This window comes from Sciurus vulgaris (assembly GCF_902686455.1).
Source record: "Sciurus vulgaris genome assembly, chromosome: X".
Classification (NCBI taxonomy): domain Eukaryota; kingdom Metazoa; phylum Chordata; class Mammalia; order Rodentia; family Sciuridae; genus Sciurus; species Sciurus vulgaris.
Window position 1 is genome coordinate 70936323 of NC_136471.1, and position 22213 is coordinate 70958535.

At 32.3% G+C, this 22213-nt stretch overlaps 1 protein-coding gene across 3 annotated transcripts in view; it reads left to right on the top strand.

The window, feature by feature from the left end:
• The window catches only part of BRWD3 (bromodomain and WD repeat domain containing 3), a 136634-nt gene that overhangs the window by 55844 nt on the left and 58577 nt on the right, over window positions 1–22213 (top strand). For all 3 annotated transcript variants that reach the window (XM_079123009.1, XM_079123010.1, XM_079123011.1), the window contains exons 7-14: window positions 5715–5875; window positions 7871–8092; window positions 12376–12476; window positions 13103–13173; window positions 14098–14198; window positions 16438–16478; window positions 20149–20253; window positions 21732–21885. In XM_079123009.1, the coding sequence (XP_078979135.1) occupies window positions 5715–5875; window positions 7871–8092; window positions 12376–12476; window positions 13103–13173; window positions 14098–14198; window positions 16438–16478; window positions 20149–20253; window positions 21732–21885 (956 nt within the window). The remainder of the gene's footprint in view (window positions 1–5714; window positions 5876–7870; window positions 8093–12375; window positions 12477–13102; window positions 13174–14097; window positions 14199–16437; window positions 16479–20148; window positions 20254–21731; window positions 21886–22213) is intronic.

A 22213-nucleotide genomic window follows, 5' to 3' on the forward strand; every position in this document is an offset into this window, starting at 1 on the left:
AATAATAGTGAATTGAACTTCACAGTACATTCAAAGATCATTCACCATCATCAAGTAGGATTTATTCCTGGAACGCAAGGATAGTATGGGACGTGAAAATCAATAAATGGGATGGAAAAGGTAGTAAAAAGAAGGGATAAAACACCACATGATCATCTCTAAAGATATAGAAAATGTATCTGACAAAATTCAGTGTGCATACATGATAAAACCTCTGAAAATGGTCATAGAGGAAATGCACCTCAAAACAGTAAAGACCATATTTTGCAAGCCCACAGCTAATACCATAATAATCAACAATGAAAAGTTGGAAGCTTCTTTTCTATGATCAGGAACAAAACATGATTTCCCTCTTTCTCACTTCCATTGAGCATAATACTGGAAGATCTTCCTGGGGAAATTAGGCAAGAAAAATAAATAAAACACATATGTATAGGAAAGGAAGAAGTGAAATTGTCTGTTTGCTGATGACATAATCTTATATAGAGAAACGCCTAAAGATTTCACTCAAAAACAGTAAAAACTGAAAACTGATTAATAAATCCAGCGAAGCCATAGGTTGTAAAAACAACACAAAAATAAAGTGTTTATATACTCTGACTGACCTAGTTGAGAAGGAAATTATGAAAACAATTTCATTTAAAATAAGATAAAAATTAAAATAAGTAAATTTAATCATTGATATCAAATATCTGTACACTGAAAACTGTAAATCACTGATGACAAGTTGAAGAAGACACCAATAAGTACTGTAAAACACTGATGACAGAAATTGAAGAGGACACAAATAAATGGAAAGATATTCCATGTTCATGGATTGGCTCATTCTCTGTCTCCTGCTTCCTTTCTCAAAATTGCTTTTCTGATATTTTTTCCTTCCTGCTGTTGTTTTTGTTCTTATGTTAGAAGTACTGATTTTTCAAGTAGGGTAGTTTTTCCCCCTCCAGGGAATACTTGGCTGTGCATGGAAATACTTTTTTCTTGTCACAACTTATTGCTGGTGGTACTACTAGCATGTAGTGGGCACAGACCAAGGCTGCTGCTAAACACACTGCAATGTGTGGAAACTCCCTATAACAACCATCTATTCTGGAGTGTCAAAAGTTCTTCAGTTGAGAAATTCTTGCCTTAAAATAACATACTGTTTCTACATCTATTGAAATAATCATAATTTAAGTCTGTTGATGTGGTGAGTTACATATATTGATTTCTGGATGTTGAACCAACCTTGCATCCCTGGGATGAAACCCACTTGATCATGGTGCACTATATTTTAATATGTTTTTGCATGCAATTTGCTAAAATTTTGTTAAGAAATTTTGCATCTGTGTTCATTAGGGATATTGGTCTGAAAGTTTTTTTCCTTGATGTGTCTTCGGATGGTTTTGGCATCAGGGTGATATTAGTTTCATAGATTGAGTTTGGAAGGGTTCCCTCCTCCTCTATTTCATGGAATACTTGAGGAGTATTGGAATGAGCTCTTCTTTGAAGTCTTGTAGAACTCAGCTGAGAATCCATCTGGTCCTGTACTTTTCTTCATTGGTAGGCTTTCGATGACTTCTTCTATTTCATTGCTTGAAATTAATTTATTTAAATTGTGTATGTCGTCCAGATTCAGTTTGGGTGGATCATATGTTTCTAGAAACCTGTTGATGTGTTGGAGATTTTCTGTTTTGTTGCAGAATAGATTTTCAAAATAACTTCTAATTATGTTTTGTATTTCAGTAGTGTCTGTCATGATAATTCCTTTCTCATGATGAATTTTAGTTATGTGAGTTTTTTCTCTCTTTCTCTTCTAAGGGTTTAACAATTTTATTTTTTCAAAGAGCCAACTTTTGTCAATTTTTGAAATTGTTTCTTTTGTTTCAATTTCATTGATTTCATTTCTGATTTAATTATTTCCTGTCTTCTTCTACTTTTGGTGTTGACATGACATGTTCCCCCCCCCAGGGCTGTGAGTAGTAATGTTAGGTCATTTATTTGTTCACTTTTCCTTCTTTTATTGATAAAATACAGTACCCCTTCATGCTGAAAATACTAGAAAAAATAGGGATAGTGGGAACATTCCTTAACATTGTAAAAGCCATCTATGCTAAGCCCATGGCCAGTATCATTCTAAATGGTGAAAAACTGAAAGCATTCCCCCTAAAAACTGGAACAAGGCAGGGATGCCCTCTTTCACCACTTCTATTCAAAATAATCCTTGAAATTCTAGCCAGAGTAATTTGACAGACCAAGGAAATTAAAGGGATATGAATAGGAAAAGAAGAACTCAATCTATCACTATTTGCCAATGACATGATTCTATATTTAGAGGAGCCAACAAATTCCACCAATTTCTAGAACTCATAAATGAATTAAGTAAATAGCAAGATATAAAATCAATGCTTATAAATCTAATGCATTTTTACTCATAAATGATGAATCCTCTGAAAGAGAAATTAGGAAAACTACTCCATTCACAATAGTTTAACAAAAAAAAAAATACTTGGGAATCAATCTAACAAAAGAGATGAAAGACCTCTACAATGAGAACTACAGAATAATAAAGAAAGAACTTAAAGAAAACCTTAGAAGATGGAAAGATCTCCCATGTTCTTAGATAGGCAGAATTAATATTGTCAAAATGACTCTACTACCAAAAGTTCTATACAGATTCAATGCAATTCCAATTAAAATCCCAATGACATAACTCGTAGAAATAGAGCAAGGAATCATGAAATTCATATGGAAGAATAAGAGACCCAGAAAAGCTAAAGCAATCCTTATCAGGAAGAGCGAAGCAGAGGGTATCACAATACCAGACTTTCAGCTATACTACAGAGCAATAGTAACAAAAATGGGATGGTATTGTTACCAAAATAGACAGGTAGATCAGTGGTACAGAATAGAGGACATGGACACAAACCGAAATAAATAGTTTTCTCATACTAGACAAAGGTGCCAAACATACATGGAAAAAAGATAGCCTGTTCAACAAATGGTGCTGGGAAAATTGGACTCCATATGCAGCAGAATGAAATTAAACCCCTATCTCTCACCCTGCACAAAACTCAACTCAAAATGGATCAAGGACCTTGGAATCAGACTAGAGACGCTCTACCAGAATAAAAAGTATGTCCAAATCTTCATCATGTCAGCTTAGGACCAGACTTCCTTAGCATGTCTCCCAAAGCACAAGAAATAAAAGGAGGAATCAGTAATTGGGATAGATTCAAACTTAAAAGCTTTTTCTCAGCAAAGGAAACTACCAACAATGTGAAGAGAGAGCCTAGAGAGTAGGAGAAAATCTTTGTTATGCACTCTTCAGATAGAGAACTAATCTCCAGAATCTATAAGGAACTCAAAAAAATTTAAACCAAGAATATAAATAACCCAATCAATAAATGGGCTAAGGAAATGAGCAGACACTTCACAGAGGAAGATCTACAAGCAATCAACAGATCTATGAAAAGATGTTTAACATCTGTAGTAATAAGAGAAATGAAAATCAAAACTACCCTAACATTTCATCTCACCCCAGTTAGATTGTGTATTATCAATAATACAAGCAACACTAGGTGTTGGCGAGGATGGGGAGAAAGAGATTCACTTAATACATTGCTGGTGGGATTGCAAATTGGTGCAGCTACTCTCGAAAGCAGTGTGGAAATTCCTTAAAAAACATGGAATGGAACCACCATTTGGTCCAGCTATCCCACTCCTTGGCCTATACCCAAAGGGCTTAAAATCAGCATACTACAGTGATGCAGCCACATCATTGTTCATAGCTGATCAATTCACAATAACTAGATCGTGGAACTATCCTAGATTCCCTTCAATAGATAAATGGATGAAGAAACTGTTTATATCTACACAATGGAATTTTATTCAGCCATAAAGAAGAATAAAATTATGGTATTTGCAGGTAAATGGATGGAGTTGGAGAATATCATGCTAATTGAGATAAGCTAACCCCAAGAAACCAAAGGCTGAATGATCTCTCTGATAAGTGGATGATGATACATAACAGGGAGTAGGAGGAAGGCAAGAATGGAGGAAGAGTGGATTGTATAGAGTTAAAAGAGGGGTGGGAGGGTTTGGGGGGAAGGAAAAATAACAGAACGAGACAAATATCATTACCCTATGTACATGTATGATTACATAAATGGTGCGACTCTACTTCGTGTCCAACCAGAGAAACAGCAGTTATACCCCATTTGTGTACAATGAATCAAAATAAAAAAAAAATAACATAACTTTCCATCTCCCTACAAAGTGTGGAAAAGACAAGGAACATCAGAAATAGTGATCAGTTATTTCAAGGAACTCGGATTACTGAGAAATGTTTGGAAAAGGAAGATTACCAAATTCTCAGGTTAGGTTGCCTGCTCTTCCTGTTGTAGAAATTCTTGTTGGTGGGTTGGGAATCAGCTGCCAAAAAAAAAAATACTCTTACTTAGTAGACATTCTTTTGCATTTTCTACCATATATACTCAGATTTCTAATGTATTCTTATGATTTGCATTAAAAGTTTCTCTGATTTTGCCTATTCATCATTAATTTTTTGTCATTTTGTCAGTTTAAAATGGCCAGTGGATCTACCTTTGCCTGAAAGACAGACTTCATTGCTCTTAAGATTGTGAGATATTGAAAGGTTTTATATTTTTGATTGTGGCATGGCTCTAATTATACTAATCTAGCTAGAACTCAGTTCTTGCCTTAATTTTGCCTTGCTTAAACATAAAGCTATTGTCACTTGTACTGTATTATTTATACAGTGTTGTGTCACCTTACCCTAAGATGACTCTGAACTTGTAGGAATCCCTTGATAAGGGATTCACATACAATAAAATACAATAAGTAGTTGCTAATTAAAATTAACATAAAATATGTGAGGTGTTAAGTATTTCCAGTGAATAAGGAAAGACAGGAATAATTTCACAGGAGAAGTAAATGGTTCTAAATCCTTTTCAGAAGTGAACATAATCCAGGAAGTATTCGAAGGAGAATTGTGTAGACTTGTGCTTTATCTTGGCTGTTTTTAAAGAAAATTAAGAAGACGAAACAAACAAAAAGTGTGACAGGGTCTAATATGATTTCATGGGAGATGAAGCCTCAAAAGTTCATTGGTAACTAAAAGAAGAACCTCCAGATTCAAAAACCAAAAAAGGGTAAACCCCCAGAAAAACCTAAAAAGAATTGTTTGCTGTTTCTAAACTATGTTGTATCATAGCCTCCTTTTTCTTTTCACTGTGTAGGTCTCTTATTATTTTTGAAATTTTAGGGGCAGATACTGAAAAGATAGGACAGGAGTTCATAAAATTTCCTGTATAAATTTTAAGATGTATGTATTTAACCAAATATAGTTTTTAAAATTTTAATTCCTTTGTGTTATAGGAAAATTTACCTATATACTTAAAGTGACTGAGTCTTTGACTGTAGTGTATCAAGAAAGTCAAAATGTGAATGTGCTTGAGAAACCACAATAAGCCAAGCAGAATATCAGAACCCTGAGATTTAACAGAAAAGTATTGTTAATGCGTTCTTTTAGTCAACTTGAATTCAAAATACCATGAAACATGTAAGGAAATTTAGTCTTCTCACAAAGTTGAATTGCTGTGGTGTGTGTACCTGTGTACCCTGCTTTGTCTTAATATTCATAACTGAATTTCATGAAGTAGTTTTGACTTTTAGAATTTAAGAAATTAATCTCCTATTTTATTTTCTTTCAGTAAATATCACTTCTGCCAGGCAATTAACCGGATGTAGTCGCTTCAGCCATATTTTTCCTTCATCTACTTACCAGCACATTAAGATGCATAAGAGAATTCTGGGGCACTTATCTTCTGTCTACTGTGTAGCATTTGACCGAAGTGGGAGAAGAATTTTTACAGTGAGTTTAAAATTTTGATATGAAATCGTTATAGACTTAAAACAATTGCAGCTAGATTTCATGGCATTGCATTATGCTTTGTAAGCAGTTCATCCTTTTTAGTCATATTAATACAAGAAAAGATGAGTAGGAATTTAAAATTTTTTCTCATTTTACATAAAGGGTGAACTATAATGTTCACTATCTTTTGGAAATTTAATTTAAAAAGAATTCTTCAGAAGACATCATTTGTAGGAGTGTTTAATCTATGGGAAATGAGTGTGCTCATTTCATTTCAGCAAATATTTATTAAAATGCATTTTCTGTGTGTCATGTGTAATTGCTGACAGTTTTGCTTAATTAATGATTCCATCACCCTTGTGGTTGAGTAGTTCAACTATACAGTAATGAAGAGTAGTTGCTGGGTGTGGCGACACACTCCTCTAATCTCAGCAACCCAGGAGGCAGAGGAAGGAAGATTGCAAGTTCAAAGCCAGCTTTAGTATCTTAACAGTGCCCTGAGCAACTTAGGGAGACCCTGTCTCTAAACAAACAAATAAATAAATAAAATTATAATTATACTCCAAGTTATGATAATGATAAAATGTATTTGTTTAAGTAATGTATTCTTTCACTGACTCATATAAAGAAAAACTTTTTCATAGCAGTCAAAAATATTAGAGTGTGAAAATAATGTTTCTTATTTATAAACTCAGTTGCATACTTTTTCATCTCTATGGACATTTTCCTTCTGCATCAAAACCAGTTTTGTTTCTAAATGAAATCCTAATTTTAAAACTTAGAGACTTACCGTTTTTCTTGCTGAAATCAATAATATATCATAATTTGATATACATCACATTCAGAATCACCAATAGTAATTCAGTAATTTCAGTATGTTGTTGATTTTTATCTATATAGACTTTATTTTACTAAATAAAAAAAATTTTTTTTGGTAAACTTTAAAAAAGTGGATTGCGGAAGCGGCTCAGTGGTTAAGTGCTCCTGGGTTCAATCCCTTATACCAAAAAAAAAAAGAGTAGTTATTTTGTATATCTTTTTTTATGACTGGTTATTTTTAAAATTGACTTTTTATTAACCAAATAATACTGTTTACATTTCTAAGGAATATTAATTTCATTGCTTCATTACTGGTTACTGGTGTAACAGGAGTGTGGTTAATAACATAATTTCTTTTTCTATTTATAGAAGAGGAAGTGGTTTGTATTTTGAGAAGTTATGACTCCTTAGATTTCATTTTGCACTCCTTCCATTGATGACTTCATGTCTCTAAGTATATCACTGAAATATTTGGATGTTAATGATTGCAGTGAGGATGGTGAATGCCATCTTTTTAAAAATATTTTTTGTAGTTGTAATATGGACAGAATGCCTTTATTTTATTTGTCTATTTTTATGTGGTGCTGAGAATCGAACCCAGTGCCTCACACATGCTAGGCAAGCGCTCGACCACTGAGCTACAACCCCAGCCCTGAATGCCATCTTTTAATAGATTACTAAGTATCTGCCACATTACAATAAAATTTCTTTTTAATATACTTAAAACTCTTGAAGTAATAGGAAGTTGGAGATAGTATTTTCACTGAAGATTATTAGTGGCCTCCGGTTTCCTGAGAAATGAAGGAGACTTTAAGTTGAATTTTGAAGTATTTGTAGAAAAAATATTCACACAATTAAGAATAAAGACTGTTAGATCTAAGGAAAAATAATGACAGAAATACTTAATGCCACATCATTTAAAAGTAAGTTTAAAATATTTTGAGTTCTGAGGAGTTTTGCTTAGATGCCAATGCCAGTTTGAACAATGCTTTGTCAGTCTTATCATTTGGACATAGTTTGTATTTGATACTACATCTGAATTATAAATAGAGAAGAAACTCAAAAGCAAAGACTTAGCAGTAACTTTTAAAAATATCACTTTGTCTTTTAGCTTTTTTAGGGGTTGGATGGTAATTTTTTTCATTATGAATCTTCTGTCCTTTTGTGTTACTGTAGGGTTCAGATGACTGTTTGGTGAAAATTTGGGCTACAGATGATGGACGCCTCCTTGCTACACTTCGAGGCCACTCTGCTGAAATTTCTGACATGGCTGTTAACTATGAAAATACTCTTATTGCTGCAGGCAGCTGTGATAAAGTTGTAAGAGTATGGTGTCTTCGAACATGTGCACCAGTTGCTGTCCTTCAGGGACATTCAGCTTCTATTACTTCCATACAGGTAAGAAACATGTTATCTCTAAAGTATGTAGTAAAGGTGAGAATTGTCTCACTTTTTATTACATTGTATGGATAGTAACACAAAAAATGGCATCAGAAAAATGCCCCCATAAGGGTTTTTTTCCTACTCTGGATACAGGTTCTTTTAAAGTTCCCTTTTCATATAAATCAATTCCCTTTAGAAATAAGTAAAAAAGATGATTCAAAAGGTTCTTCAAATATAGTGTGACATGTTTTATTTATCTCACTTGAATTTATGAAGAAGGGAAAATCTTGTAAATGTTTTCTTAGTGCACTGAAACCTGTTAAAATATAAACAGGTTCTAATTGGAATATTGTCATGCTTTGTGCTAATATTTAATGCAAAATGTTTGACAGTCAGATTTAATATGTTTGTGTAGTTTAATCTTAGGCAAATTTTTATTTTTTAGTTTCAGTGATTTCTTGTTTTAATTTGATATTTGTCATAAAATACATTGGCATCTTTTAAATATTTGTCCATATAATGCTTTTACTAGATAATTGTGTTTAAAGACCTGCATGTCCCAATAGACCTTTTATTTAACAAAACTAACCAAGTTTCAGTTTTGTCTTCTTATTTATGTTGAGAACAAAACAAATCCTTCTGAGAGTTTTATACTGTGGTCAAAGATACCACAGAGAAATATAATTTCTACCATTTTTGTGTATTATTTTAATAATAGATCACCTTTTTTAGGGAATTAGCAATAATTGGCTTCAGTGTGTATTGGATTTGAAATTTTTTCATGTCAAAATTTTGATTGGTTAAAATTATTTAATGGATTTTAATTTAAGGTTTTCAGCTCCATGTGTTTCCACCATCATGTCTGGCTTGATTATTGGACATCCTTTCATATAATATAAGATGGCTATCTGATTATATTAAAAATGTTTATGATAGTGTTTGATTTTTTCATAATTTCATTTGCTTTTTTTTTTCTCATTTTGTTTACATCTTGGGGCACCTTGTAGGTTCATGCACTTCTTCTCTAATACATTCTTTCCCTTAGTGATCTCATATAGTCTCATGGCTTTGAATTGCATCTGTAAATTTATAACTTTCAAACATTTCCTGATCTTGGAACTATCGTTTAGCTCTTATACTTGTTTATTCAGCTACATACTTGTCATTATCACATGGATGTTCTCTAGGCATCTGAAATAACATATTCAAAATTGAACTTATCTGCCTTCCTTAGACCTATTCATTCTCAAACTTTTCCTATTTGCATTAACTTTCTGTAAATATAAAATGCCAGAAGAAGACTACTTACAAAGAAAAGGTGGTTTATTTACCTTACAGTTTTGAAAGTTATGTTCTAATGGTATAGTGTAGGCTTGGCAGCTGTACTTTGTCCTACTTCACAGTATAAATAGCAAAGGCAGGAGCATGCTGGAGCAAGCAGTCACATCATGGTGGAGGCACTGTGTATAAGAGCTAACATTATCCAAAAGGAAATCAGAAAGATAGACCGGGGTCCCACAATCCTTTGAGTGGGGTCCCACAAACCCTTGAAGGCACACACTCATTGGCCCTTTAAGAACCTCCCATCAGGCCTTACCTTCCAGTAGAATCACCCAGAGGACTAAATCCTTTAACATATGAATCTTCAAGGAAGCATTCAACATGAAAACCATAGCCCCGTCTAAACAAATGACAATTTCATTTTTCTAATTTTTCAGGGAACTCATCCCTGACTTTTTATCTTTCTCCCAGTGTGCAGCCTATTAGCTAATCATGTTGGCTTACCCTTAAAATATATCTAGAACCTTAAAAATTTTCATCAACTTTTATTATCAGTAATGAGCTATTTTAAGATACTATCATTTGTGGTTTAGATTTTTGAACTAAACTTCTAATTGATCTTGTTTCTTCCCTTCCCTTTCCCCTGCCCCAGTCTAGCCTCTACACAGCAGCCGGTGGCTTTTAAAATGGAAGTTAAATTATGTTACTGGTATTCAGAACATTCAACCACTTCTAGTCTTAGAATTAAAGCCAGTCTACAGTAAACCTTGAGGTCCTACCTTCCAAGCCAGCTCCCTCTCTTTGATCTCATCTCCTAACATTTGCTTCCCTTCTCACTTTGCTTTACCTGCTGTCTTCTTTGCTTTTTTGAATACTCTAGGTTACATTTCTGTCTTTGCTTTTGTTATTATCTCTGGAATGGTCTTCCCTGGATATTAACATGCTTTGTTTTTTCACTTTTTAAGTACTTTATGCAAATGTCATTTTCTCATGGAGACCTGACCACTTTACAGTTGTAACCCACAAGTACTCTGTTATCTCATCTTTTTTGTTTAATTTTTCTTCATAGTAATGATTCCTACTTGGCATTCTTTTTTCATTATTTCTTTACTAACGGTTTACATGAATTCGTGTTATTTTATCTTTTCAGTTTTTCTTCATTTCTATTACTTTTTTAAACACAGCGTAGATAAAATGATCTATTAATAGTGGTTACCCCAAATGGTAAAATTATAAGTTGCTTTTGTCATGTTTCCTAATTTTTCTACAGTTGGTATGTATTTGTAGTCTAGAATACACATTTCTTAAATAATCCCTAATGTAATTTCTTATTTAAAATGATTCTATTAAGGTGTATTAATGGGTCAGATCCCCATTGTGACTGATGAGAAAAGTTAAATGTAATGGAGATGATAAAGGCTTTAGTGAGTGTTCCTTCAAAATTAATAAAATTGTATATTATTTTATAGATAATTTTGTCAATCTTCAAGATCAGGGATTGCAGATTTAGAGGCCAGATGGTAATTACCTTAGACTTTACAGTGCATACAATCTCTGTCACAGTTACTCAACTCTGCTTTTATAGTACAAAAACAACCATACATAATATAAGGTGACCATGTTCCAATAAAACCTTATTTTCAGAAATAGAATGAAAGTTAGATTTGGTATGTGAGCCATAGTTCATGGACTTTTGCTGTAGATTGTGAATTAAATTTTCTATTGTAAGCTTCTCTATCTTAGGAAGGAAAATATGTATAGGCACACTCTCTGAATCCTAATTTCTTTACTGTACTTCAGTAAATGAATAATATTTATTGATAATTTTTTGTTTTAATTTAATTTTTAAAAATTTCTTATTCTTTTTTGTTACACATGACAGTAAAATGTATTTTGACATTATACATATATGGAGTTATGGATAATTTTTGTATTTAACTCTGAAGTCTTTCGAGGTTCTGTGCTTTTGTAAATAAGAAATCTAAATGACTTAATATCTGTACTGATTATTTCCTCTTGATATTAGTTCAGAATGTATTGCAATCCTATATATTTTGATTTGTAATCATAATATTAATGGAAATTTTTTATTATCACTATTTGGGATTTTAAAAACTCACAGGCATACTAGATACTCTGGTCTGATTTTTGAATTTACTCTGTGTCTTAGACATCAAGCCCTGTGGCTCTCCCTTCTCTGAGATTCTCTTGTGAGAGTATATAAAATACTGAAATTCAGAGCCTGAGAAGCTACATGATAAAGGACATGGTCTTTCTAGCACAGTAGTAGTTCTTTAAAAATGGTAACTTACCTTTATTTTTTCCTTGATCTATTTTTCCACAGTGATCTGAACAAAGATTTGATCTATGTAATTTACAAAATTGAAAATGGTTTAAATTTCTTTAAATTTATTTTTATTGTAAACAAATGGGATACATGTTGTTTCTGTGTACATGGAGTAAAGGCACACCATTTGTGTAATCATACATTTACATAGGGAAAATGGTTTAAATTTTTAAAGAACAAAATATACTTCATTGAAGTTGGTCTTTAAAATATTAAAACCCAAATACTTAAATATTAATTTTGTAATCATAAGTTTTTGGTATATTTCTGATGATCCATATCAACTGTAAAAATTCCATAGTTGTTCCTATATAAAAATATATGTAGCACATTTTAATGGTTTAACTAGTAATGACTTAATGAGTATTCTCCTTTGAAAGTTATTAAAATATTATGATTAGAGTATGATGTTAAAAGAGCCCAAGGTAGTTATTTTTCAGGACTGAAATATTTTATCCTATTGTCAATTACTTCTTTTTTATTTTACAGATTTTGGTATTTTAAATATTTATGTTATTTACTATTCTATGAAATTTCATGTCTTGAAACTGAAATTCTTAACTGAATTTAATTACATTATTAAAAAGTGATTATAATCTGAAAACATGCTGTGCTTTAAATTAGTTTGAACATAGAAACTTTATATTTGAATCAGATTTTTCTTTTAAAGTTTTGTCCATCAACTAAAGGCACAACCAGATACCTCACTTCTACTGGTGCTGACGGAACCATCTGTTTTTGGCAATGGCATGTAAAAACAATGAAGTTTAGGTAAGTTTAAAAGAATTTTAGAAATGTTGTGAACAATCAAACATGTTTATTTTTATTACTACCTGTATTATTAATAGTCTATATATTTAAAGATGTCATATGCATGTTTGTATTCATATTCATACCTACTATAATTGATGTTTAGAGATTTTAGATTAAAATTTTAATGAAATCAATGTTGAAGAGACTAACTCATGTAAAATTTTGGTAAGGAGCTTCATTTCTTGGAAAGAAGACTGAAGTTTTCATAATGGTAGTAGTATTAACACGGTAATATTTTAACAAGTAGAAATAATACTGTCATAAATTATATTTCTAAGATTTATTTAATTTTAACCTTAATGATAGTACTTACTGGCCACTTCCCTGTAGTTTTTTTTCTATAATATTGTCACAGTATCCAGCAGCATGTTAAGCTTCTTGTCCATTAAGCCAGGCACAGTGGCATGCATCTGTAGTCTCAGCTACTCTGGAAGCTGAGACGGGGGAGGAATTTGAGATCAGCTCGGGCAACACAGTAAGACCATAATCTCGAACAAAAAAAAACAAAACAGAAAAACACCACAAAGACTCTCACAGATTAAATAAGCAAGATAAACATTTTGTAAAAATCCTGTTTCCTTCAGAGATCGCCCAGTGAAATTTACTGAGAGATCAAGACCTGGAGTTCAGATATCATGTTCATCTTTCAGTTCTGGTATGTATAAAAATTGAATGTTTTGAATGCAGAAAATATTAAAATGTGTTTTTAATTTTATGAAGAATAAGTGTATGTGCTTGTATGTTAAGGGGAAGCATTTTAAAAATATAAACTATATACTAGTTGAATCTTTTTTGACTAATTAACATGTGGTAATGTTTTAGTTATTATCTTATTCATAATTGAATACATTTTATACAAGGTAGGTCTAGTTTGATAAAATGTAACCCCTGCTCCAAATACCCATTAACAAAATATGTAGTGCCTTTCTGCATTTGACACGCATTTGACACACAATGTTGCCCTGACTTTTACAGAAACTGTAATCATTGTGACACAGTGCTTTTTATATTGCAAGGAATCCTATACTTGTTAACCTTTTTTCCTTATTTTTTTGTTATGGTAAAATATACATGACATCAAATTTATCATTGCAGTCATTTATAAGTGTACAGTTTTGTAGCATTATGTGTATTTACATTGTTTTGCATCCATCACTGCATTTAATCTCTAAAAGTGTTTCATTGTTAATAGTTCAGTTTGTATACTCAACTACTATAGCCTCTATAAAGAGAATTATAAGTATAGATCATCTTACAAATAATTTTGAACATTATGCTGTTGCATAAAGTATAAAGAAATTAATTCTTGAAGACTATGAGCTTTAATGTTCTTAATCCATAAGCCTGTATTTAATGTATAGTTGAATTTTGTTGGGTGAATGATATAGGCATTTTAAACATTTCTCTTCTTTTTCTTGAATTTTGTCTTTTTCTCTGAATAATTATTGTATCCTTAATAGTTAGAAGACAAATTTGTGTTTCTTGAAACCCTTCTACTAATTCAAGGTAGCTTAAAACTAAGGAAGCAATGAGAGAATTATAAATCTCCTTGGACTATGTTTTCTTTTTAATCTTCCAGGTGGAATGTTCATTACAACAGGTAGCACAGACCATGTGATTAGAATATATTATTTGGGTTCTGAGATCCCTGAAAAAATTGCTGAATTAGAATCACATACGGTAAGAGCAAAATGTGAAACTTAAATATGTTTTATTTTAGTTTTTAAAACCCCCTGGAAAATTGTTTTATTTCCTCTTTTCAGATCTGACTCTTTTATAATAAAGATAAGTGAAATTCTGAATGTACTATTGTTGTAGTACATGATGTAGGCTCTATTTGTACACAATAAAAAAAGAAATACAATATACACATTTTATATACACAAACACTGAACTAACAATTTGTGAAAATTCTCTTTTTAACCTGTTTTATTAGACGTGCAAGCTGCTTCTTACTTACAATCTGTGGTTTTAATAATGACATATTAAGTATGTCTTAGTAAAAATCATCTTTTTCTTGTACGTGGTGGTGCACGCCTGTAATCCCAGTGGCTTGGGAGGCTGAGGAAGGAGAATCACACATTCAAATTTAGCCTTAGCATCTTAGTGAGGCCCTAAGCAACTTAACAATACCCTGTCTCAAAACCAAAACACAACAAGACAAAACAAAAACAAACAACAACAATGAAAAAATCGGGGATGTGACCCAGTGATTATACACCTCCAGGCTCAATCCCTGGTACATCCCCCCCAATTTTTTTTTTACTGAACTTGGTTTGTTTATCTTAGTATGATTGTTTTTAGATTGTTATCAAAACTTATGGAGTCTAATTCTCCTTGGCAACAATGGTCTAAAATATAAAAAATCAGGTATATTTCATGGGTGAAAGCCATTGGTAGCTGGCACTTGTCCTCTTAGTCTATCTCCACTCTCCAGTGGCTTTTTTTTTTTTTAAAGAAAGTGTTGAGCTATATTATTTAGTTATATCCGTATATAACTTTCTTATATTTCTTCCTTCTCTTTCTTGCCTTACTTCTTTGAACAAGTATTTACTGGGCAGTATGAGGACATTTCTGTTTCAGTTCACAGTACATCTCATGTGCCTCACTATACAAGCTAGTTCACTAAGCAGTAAAAAGCTCTCAGCTTTTCCAAATCTTTTGACACTTCATTTGGAATAGTATTAGTATGCATCAATAATACACACACAATTTCTCTGAAAGGTGATTTAAAAATATTTTGTAACTTGAAGAATCAATTGTTGCTGAAATTTGTGGTAAGATAAACTCCTGTTAGAAACCTTCTCTTGGGAGCTTTTAAAAAAAATCTCTTGCTTTTGGTCCCATCTTTCAAACATAATTGAAATGTTTATGTACTTATGTAGATGTACTGAATCCAGCTGAACTCTTGCCTTGCTGACACTTATTCCTAGATACTAAAATTCTGAAATATTATTTAAATTTTGAAAGAAAAACTTAGGAAACACTTGAAGGTCTCTGAGACATTAAGTAGAAGAAATCTCTGCTAGAGCATGATAAGACGATATCTTTGCAGTTACTACCAAAAGTAGGGTGTGTATACAAGTGTGCTGAAGTATATTGAAAGCTAGGAGAGAATAAATGAATGGGCAAGACTTTAGGGGTAAAGTGATGAGGAAATTTTGATTTAGTAGTTTGATTTGCAGGGGTCCAGATAAGAAAAAAATCTGAAAGTTAAATATAGACTGTTAAAATCGGTGATGGATATTAGTCATAATATGTTCTTTCAGAATATGTCTAATTATTGCACCTGGCACTGAGAATTTAGAACCTATCAGATAAATACCACAGTGAAATCACAAAACAGTATAAATTAGGACTACTTCAGTACATATGAAGAATGTAATTGTTTAAAAATAAAAATAAGTAAAAAGATACTTGACATTTTCTTTGTATTAAAAATTAAGTTCAAATGTAGTTATGGTTTGTGAAAGTGTGTGCAATATTTAAGGGTGCATTTTAGCTGTATTATAAAGGAATAAAGTGAAGAAAATACCAAGTTTTAGCTTACACTTTGAATGTATTGTAAAAGGATTAAGCCACTGGGAACAAAAAAGTGATTTATTTATATTATGAAATCGAAAAATATGTGAGAAATTTCTTTCAGTTCTTATTCAGTCAGATTAATAGTCTCTTGTACAGGACATAGGAAAGGAATACTCAGCACTATATATCTTGATATATTGTTTATAAAGAGATTTGTTTAAAATTATGTTTTATGCTTCATTAATTTATTTTTTTCTTTTTAGAAAAATAGCTTAATGTTAAAGGAAATTATAGCATTACAATCTACTTCATTATACCTTTTTTTTGCATTTATACATTGTCTATTTTAGAAATAAGTACATTTTAACCAGAAATCTGTTCTTTTATCTCTTAGGACAAAGTTGTTGCTGTTCAGTTCTGTAACAATGGAGACAGGTAATTATGTAGTACATATTTGTGTAAAGAAATATTGGACATGTTTTTCTAGTAATCCCTGGGAACCATCTGCCTCTACTGTAGATATCTTATTTCTATCCCATAACATAGATTTAAAAACCCTTATAGGTCCTTAATGGCATTCATACCCATTCCTTACTGATTCTCAACCACATAGTAACCATAGACTCTAAGTTCTTCTTTTCTTTTCTTTTTTTAAATTTATTTTTATTGTAAAGAAATGGAATACATGTTGTTTCTGTTTGTACATGGAGTAACAGCATACCATTTGCATATTCATACATTTACAGAGAGTAATGATGTTTGATTCATTCCATTATTTTTTTCCTTCCCCCCCACCCCTCCCACCTCTCTTTTCCCTCTATACAGTCCCTCCTTCCTCCATTCTTGCCTCCCTCCCACCCCCCATTATGTGTCATCATCCGCTTATCAGTGAGATCATTTGCCTTTTGGATTTTTGAGATTGGCTTATCTCACTTAACATGATATTCTCCAATTTCATCCATTTGCCTGCAAATGCCATAATTTAATTATTCCTTATAGCTGAGTAATATTCCATTGTATATATATATACCACAGTTTCTTTATCCATTCATCAATTGAAGGGCATCTATGTTGGTTCCACAATCTGGCTATTGTGAATTGAGCAGCTATGACATTGATGTGGCTGTATCTCTGTAGTATGCTGATTTTAAGTCCTTTGGGTATAGGCCGAGGAGTGGGATAGCTGGTTCAAATGGTAAAGTTCTTCTTTTCTGAGTAATTTTCTTTTTCATATTTTGCTCTTTCCATTTCTTTGGGCATCAATCTTCCTATCTTAGTGAAGAATTGTGTTATTTTATCTGTCCATCTCTGCCCCAGTCAATATAGTTCTCTTTGGAAATCTTCAGTGTTTCCTTCTTTCTTGCCCATGAAATAGAACTCAAGTGTCACCCAACATTCAGAGCTCCCTAAAACTTTTCTTAGATTTACCTTTGGTTCCTCATCTACTATTTTCCATATGAATTCCTAGATTCAGCCCAGTGGATTTTATACATTATTCCTGTCACATCCTATGTATATTATCTTCCTTTGATTACACTTATCATCACATCCTTCCTAACCCCAAATGTCATTCCCTACCTTCCTCTAACCTTTCTTTTTTTACATCCTACATTTGTTCCTTCTCTATCCCTCTATTTCCCTCTTTTCTCTCTTCTATCCCTGATTTTGACTTATCTAAATCTTATCTCCCTTTTAAGGTTCATGTCCTACCTGAAAGCCTTTCCTGAGTGTTCCAGCTTTTCAATTTATCTTGACTTCCTCTGAACATCTGCATCACTTGTTGCATCTGTTACTCATAATGTATATTCTCTATGTCTGTAAACTCAGAAATTCTACACAGATATCTGTGAACCCTCTAAAGTGATAATCTTTCCTGGTCTAAAATTTAGCCTAGAATGGATTTAAAATTTTAACCTCTTTGCATAAATGTATATCTGTATATGTCTGTTAGGATTTTATGTGGATGACCATGGTTTATTTTTAAATATTTTTAAACAGTGGGTGATTACTGTGATGAATTTGTACAAATTTGTTAAATCCAAGAGTAAGCATGTTCCACAAAGTGATGTCACACATTGGGAATGATAAAATCTTCAAGTAAATTTTAAGGTTAATTTAACTTACTGAGTTAGAACCTTTATGATATGTACACTTAATATTCTTCCAAGCAAAATGTCTGAAATTTTATTTTCTTGCTTGTTTTTAAGGAAAAGCACATTATTTAGTTTTAATTATTTTTGTGGTCAATAAACATATTAAAAGATGTTCAATTTAAACTAAATATAACAGTATCAATCCAAGAAAATATGCTTACATGTGTGAGTATAGAGACTTCTGAATTGCTTTTTCAAAGATAGCCCAACTTTAATTTCAAAGCCTGCCAAACTTTGTGCAAATGAGAAAACTGAGCCCAAATAGATAACCTTATAGTGAATAAAATAACCCTAAATGCTTTAGACTTGATGGTAAATTTCACTTATAGTGAAAAATTCCCCAAAATAACTTCTTGTATTTATTTGTAAAAATAGTTTTATTTTGAGTAAGCAAAATAGAAAAATACCTAGTAAATATCTAAAATTTTGCATGTATGTAAAATTTTTAAAAGTATATGGGGCATGCAGAATATGTAATAAATGTATGCATACATATGAAAATAAAAATATTAATATTTGGTTTCTCTAAGGTAAGAATGTAGGTGATTTCGTTTGTTTATGCTTGAAATTAAAGATAAATAAAAAATACTTCATACTTCAAAAGATTTCCAATTTTACTAATAGTCAAATGCAAATTAAAGTAACAATTTTTTCCTCCAGAATAACAAGATAATGCAAAATTATTATATCCAATATGGTCAGAGGGTTTTTTAATAAAAAGAATGTTTTCCTCGCGGGGTGGGGTAGTATATGCCCACAATCCCAGCAGTGCTGGAGGCTGAGGCAGGAGGATCACAAATTTGAGACCAGCCTCAGCAACTTAGGGAAGCCCTAAGCAATTTAGTGAGACCCTGTCTCAAAAGAAAATATGAAGGGGGCTGAGTATGTGACCCAGTGCTTAAGCACCCCTTGTTTAAATCTCTACTACCTTCCCCAAAATGACACTTTCCTCAGGTTTTCATGAAATTGTGAATTGTTTAAGTAAATAATAAAAAAATACTTTTAGTGCAATAGTTTGGTAGTATGTATCAAAGCTTTAAAAATGTTCCTTTTCAGTTGAGCAAAGATAGTTATAGGGTTGTACAAAGTCAGGTAGAGATGTTCATTACAGCATTAATTGTCATGTTGAAGATGAGAAATGATGTAATTATTAATCATTCAAAGATTGATTACATAAAAATTTTATAATATCCATATAGTTAAGCACTAGTTTTATACTTGTCAACATAGAAATAGATATACAAAATTCAGTTAAGCTACGGAAAACATGTAGTGTAATTTTGTTTCATCTAAGGGAAAATATGTAAGTATACAATCTGTATTTAATAAAGTCTGAAAGAATAGAAATTAAAGTGTTAACAGTAACAGAATTGTAGATGAATAAATATATTATTTTAAATAACATTTTATTGAGATATAATTCACATAATATAGAATTCATTGCTCTTATTTATAGTGTTGTGCAATAATTAGTACAGTTAATTTTAGAACTTTTTCATCATCTCTTAAAGAAAGCCCATACTGTTCAACTGTCAGTCCCAATCCTCCATCCTTTTTTCTACAATTCTGAACATGCATTAATCTACCTTTCATCTCTCTTTATTTGCTTATTCAGGATTAAGCCATGCTGCAATGTTTATCATTACTTCATTCTTTTGCAGTGTTTGACTTATTATGAATAATGCATCCATGAACGTTCATGTACATGTTTTTGTTTGGGCTTAAGTTTTTATTTCTTTTTCAAAGTGTAACTGAGTAGGATTGCTGGGACACATGGTAACTTTTTATGCTTAGCATTTCGAGAAACTGCCAAACTGTTTTCCAAAGAGACTGCACCATTTTACATCCCCCCCAGTAGTGTGTGAGATGAATGTATTACTTTTCTAATAAGAGAAAAAGTGTTTCTCATTTTGGAGAAAAGTAACAAGGTCATTTTAACTTTTTCTTTCCAGCTTAAGATTTGTTAGTGGAAGTAGAGACGGAACAGCAAGAATTTGGCAATATCAGCAACAAGAATGGAAGAGTATAGTGCTAGATATGTCTACTAAAATGAGTGGGTAAGAACAGATATTAGATACTGCAGTGTTTCTTATAAGGCATAGTATATATTTTATATTGACTTTTTTTTTTTGTGGTGCTTGGAATCGAACCCAGGGCCCTGTGCTTGCAAGGCAAGCACTTTACCAACTGAGCTATCTCCCCAGCCCAATATTGACATTTAATAATGAAAATAAAATATTTTATGTTAATAACTACTTTGAAGTTAATTGGTTCACATGAATTTTGCATCCTTATTTTGTCCCCAATATAATTGTCTTTTGTCGATAGATTAGAACATTGCTGACTTATCAAAAATTCTGGTCAGTTGTGACCCTAAGATCTCTGTGCTCTGTTGATGCTCAGAGTCACTCTCTCCCTTATAGTTTTCTACAGGCCACTTTTTAAATATCCATCTTTACTACCTTCTACTATGAGGGTTGTCCCTATTAACCATCATGTTTAGCTTTTTCTCTTAACTTTCTGAATATACCTTTATTATACTTTATAGCACACCAACTTAGTGTTATATGTACATTTAATCAACATGCTGTTTCATCATCTTAACTGTTGATTTGAAGATATATAATTATCTCTTTGGGACAATAAAATTTCTTTAGTGTATGAGCCTGATATTAATTATCTTCTTAATAGTAATGTGGAATTGACTGTAGTCATTGCCAACAATTGTTTTTGCCCCATTCAATTAAATCAAAAGTTATAAGTCAGATGCTATTGTATACTTCTGTAATCCCAGAGTCTCAGGAGACTGAGACAGGAGAACCCCAAGTTTGAGGCCAGCCTCAGGAACTTAATGAGTGACCCTAAGCAACTCAGTGAGGCCATGTTCCAAAATAAAAACTTAAAAGGCTGAGGTGTTGTTCAATGGTAAAGCACTCTTGGGCTAAATTCACAATACAAAAAAAGTTAATGAATTATCTACTGTTTTCGTTATAATAAGGCCTATTAGTTTATTGCTTTTAAGGGGCTGGTTACTGGGGATTGTACCCAGGGTGCTTTACCACTGAACTATATCCCCATTTCTTTTTATTTATTTATTTTTTAACTAGAGACAGTGTTTTACTAAGCTTCTGAGGCCAGCCTGGAACTTGTAATCCTCCTGCTCTAGCCTCCCAAGTCACTGGGATTTTAGGCATGTTTTACCATGCCCAGAAGGACCTATTCATTTTTAAAAAATAATATTGAAGGAAATCCAGTGACCATTATACATTTTCATATTGTCCAATAGTCAATATAACCTTGTATTTTATTTTTCAAGATAGTAATAGATTTCTTCCCTCCCTGAAATAAGCACATGTGTATTTCCTTATGCAGGTATATTTATTTAATCTTTTATTTCATAATATTTAAAGCATAGTTGAGGATTTTTTTTAGTCTAACCAGTTATATATGCCTGGATAATTTGTCATAATTTCCTATTTTGCATGCACCTTTGTTAACAATTTACAAGGTATGAATATTGCAAATTGTTGTTTAGGAATAATTTACCATCAGGAGAAGACAAAGTCACTAAACTGAAGGTGACTATGGTGGCCTGGGATCGTTATGATACCACAGTTATTACTGCAGTGAACAATTTCCTTTTGAAAGTGTGGAATTCTATCACAGGGCAACTTCTTCATACTTTATCTGTGAGTATTTTATTTTTAGAGTCATTAAAATGATCAGGGACTGGGACTGTGTCTCAGTGTTAGAAAGTTTGTCTAGCATGTGCAAAGCCCTAGGCCGGATCCTCAGTAACACCATAAACAAATAAATTAATCAAAAAGGAAATGAAGATTTATTCTTTAAGCCTGGCACCGTGGTGCACAGGTATACTCCCAGTACTCCATAGGCTGAGGCTGGAGGATCCCTTTAGATCAAGACTGATAAGGGCAATATATTGAGGATCCCCATTGCAAAATAATGTTTTTATGGTGCTGGGGATTGAAGCCAGGGCTTTGTGCATGTGAGGCACAC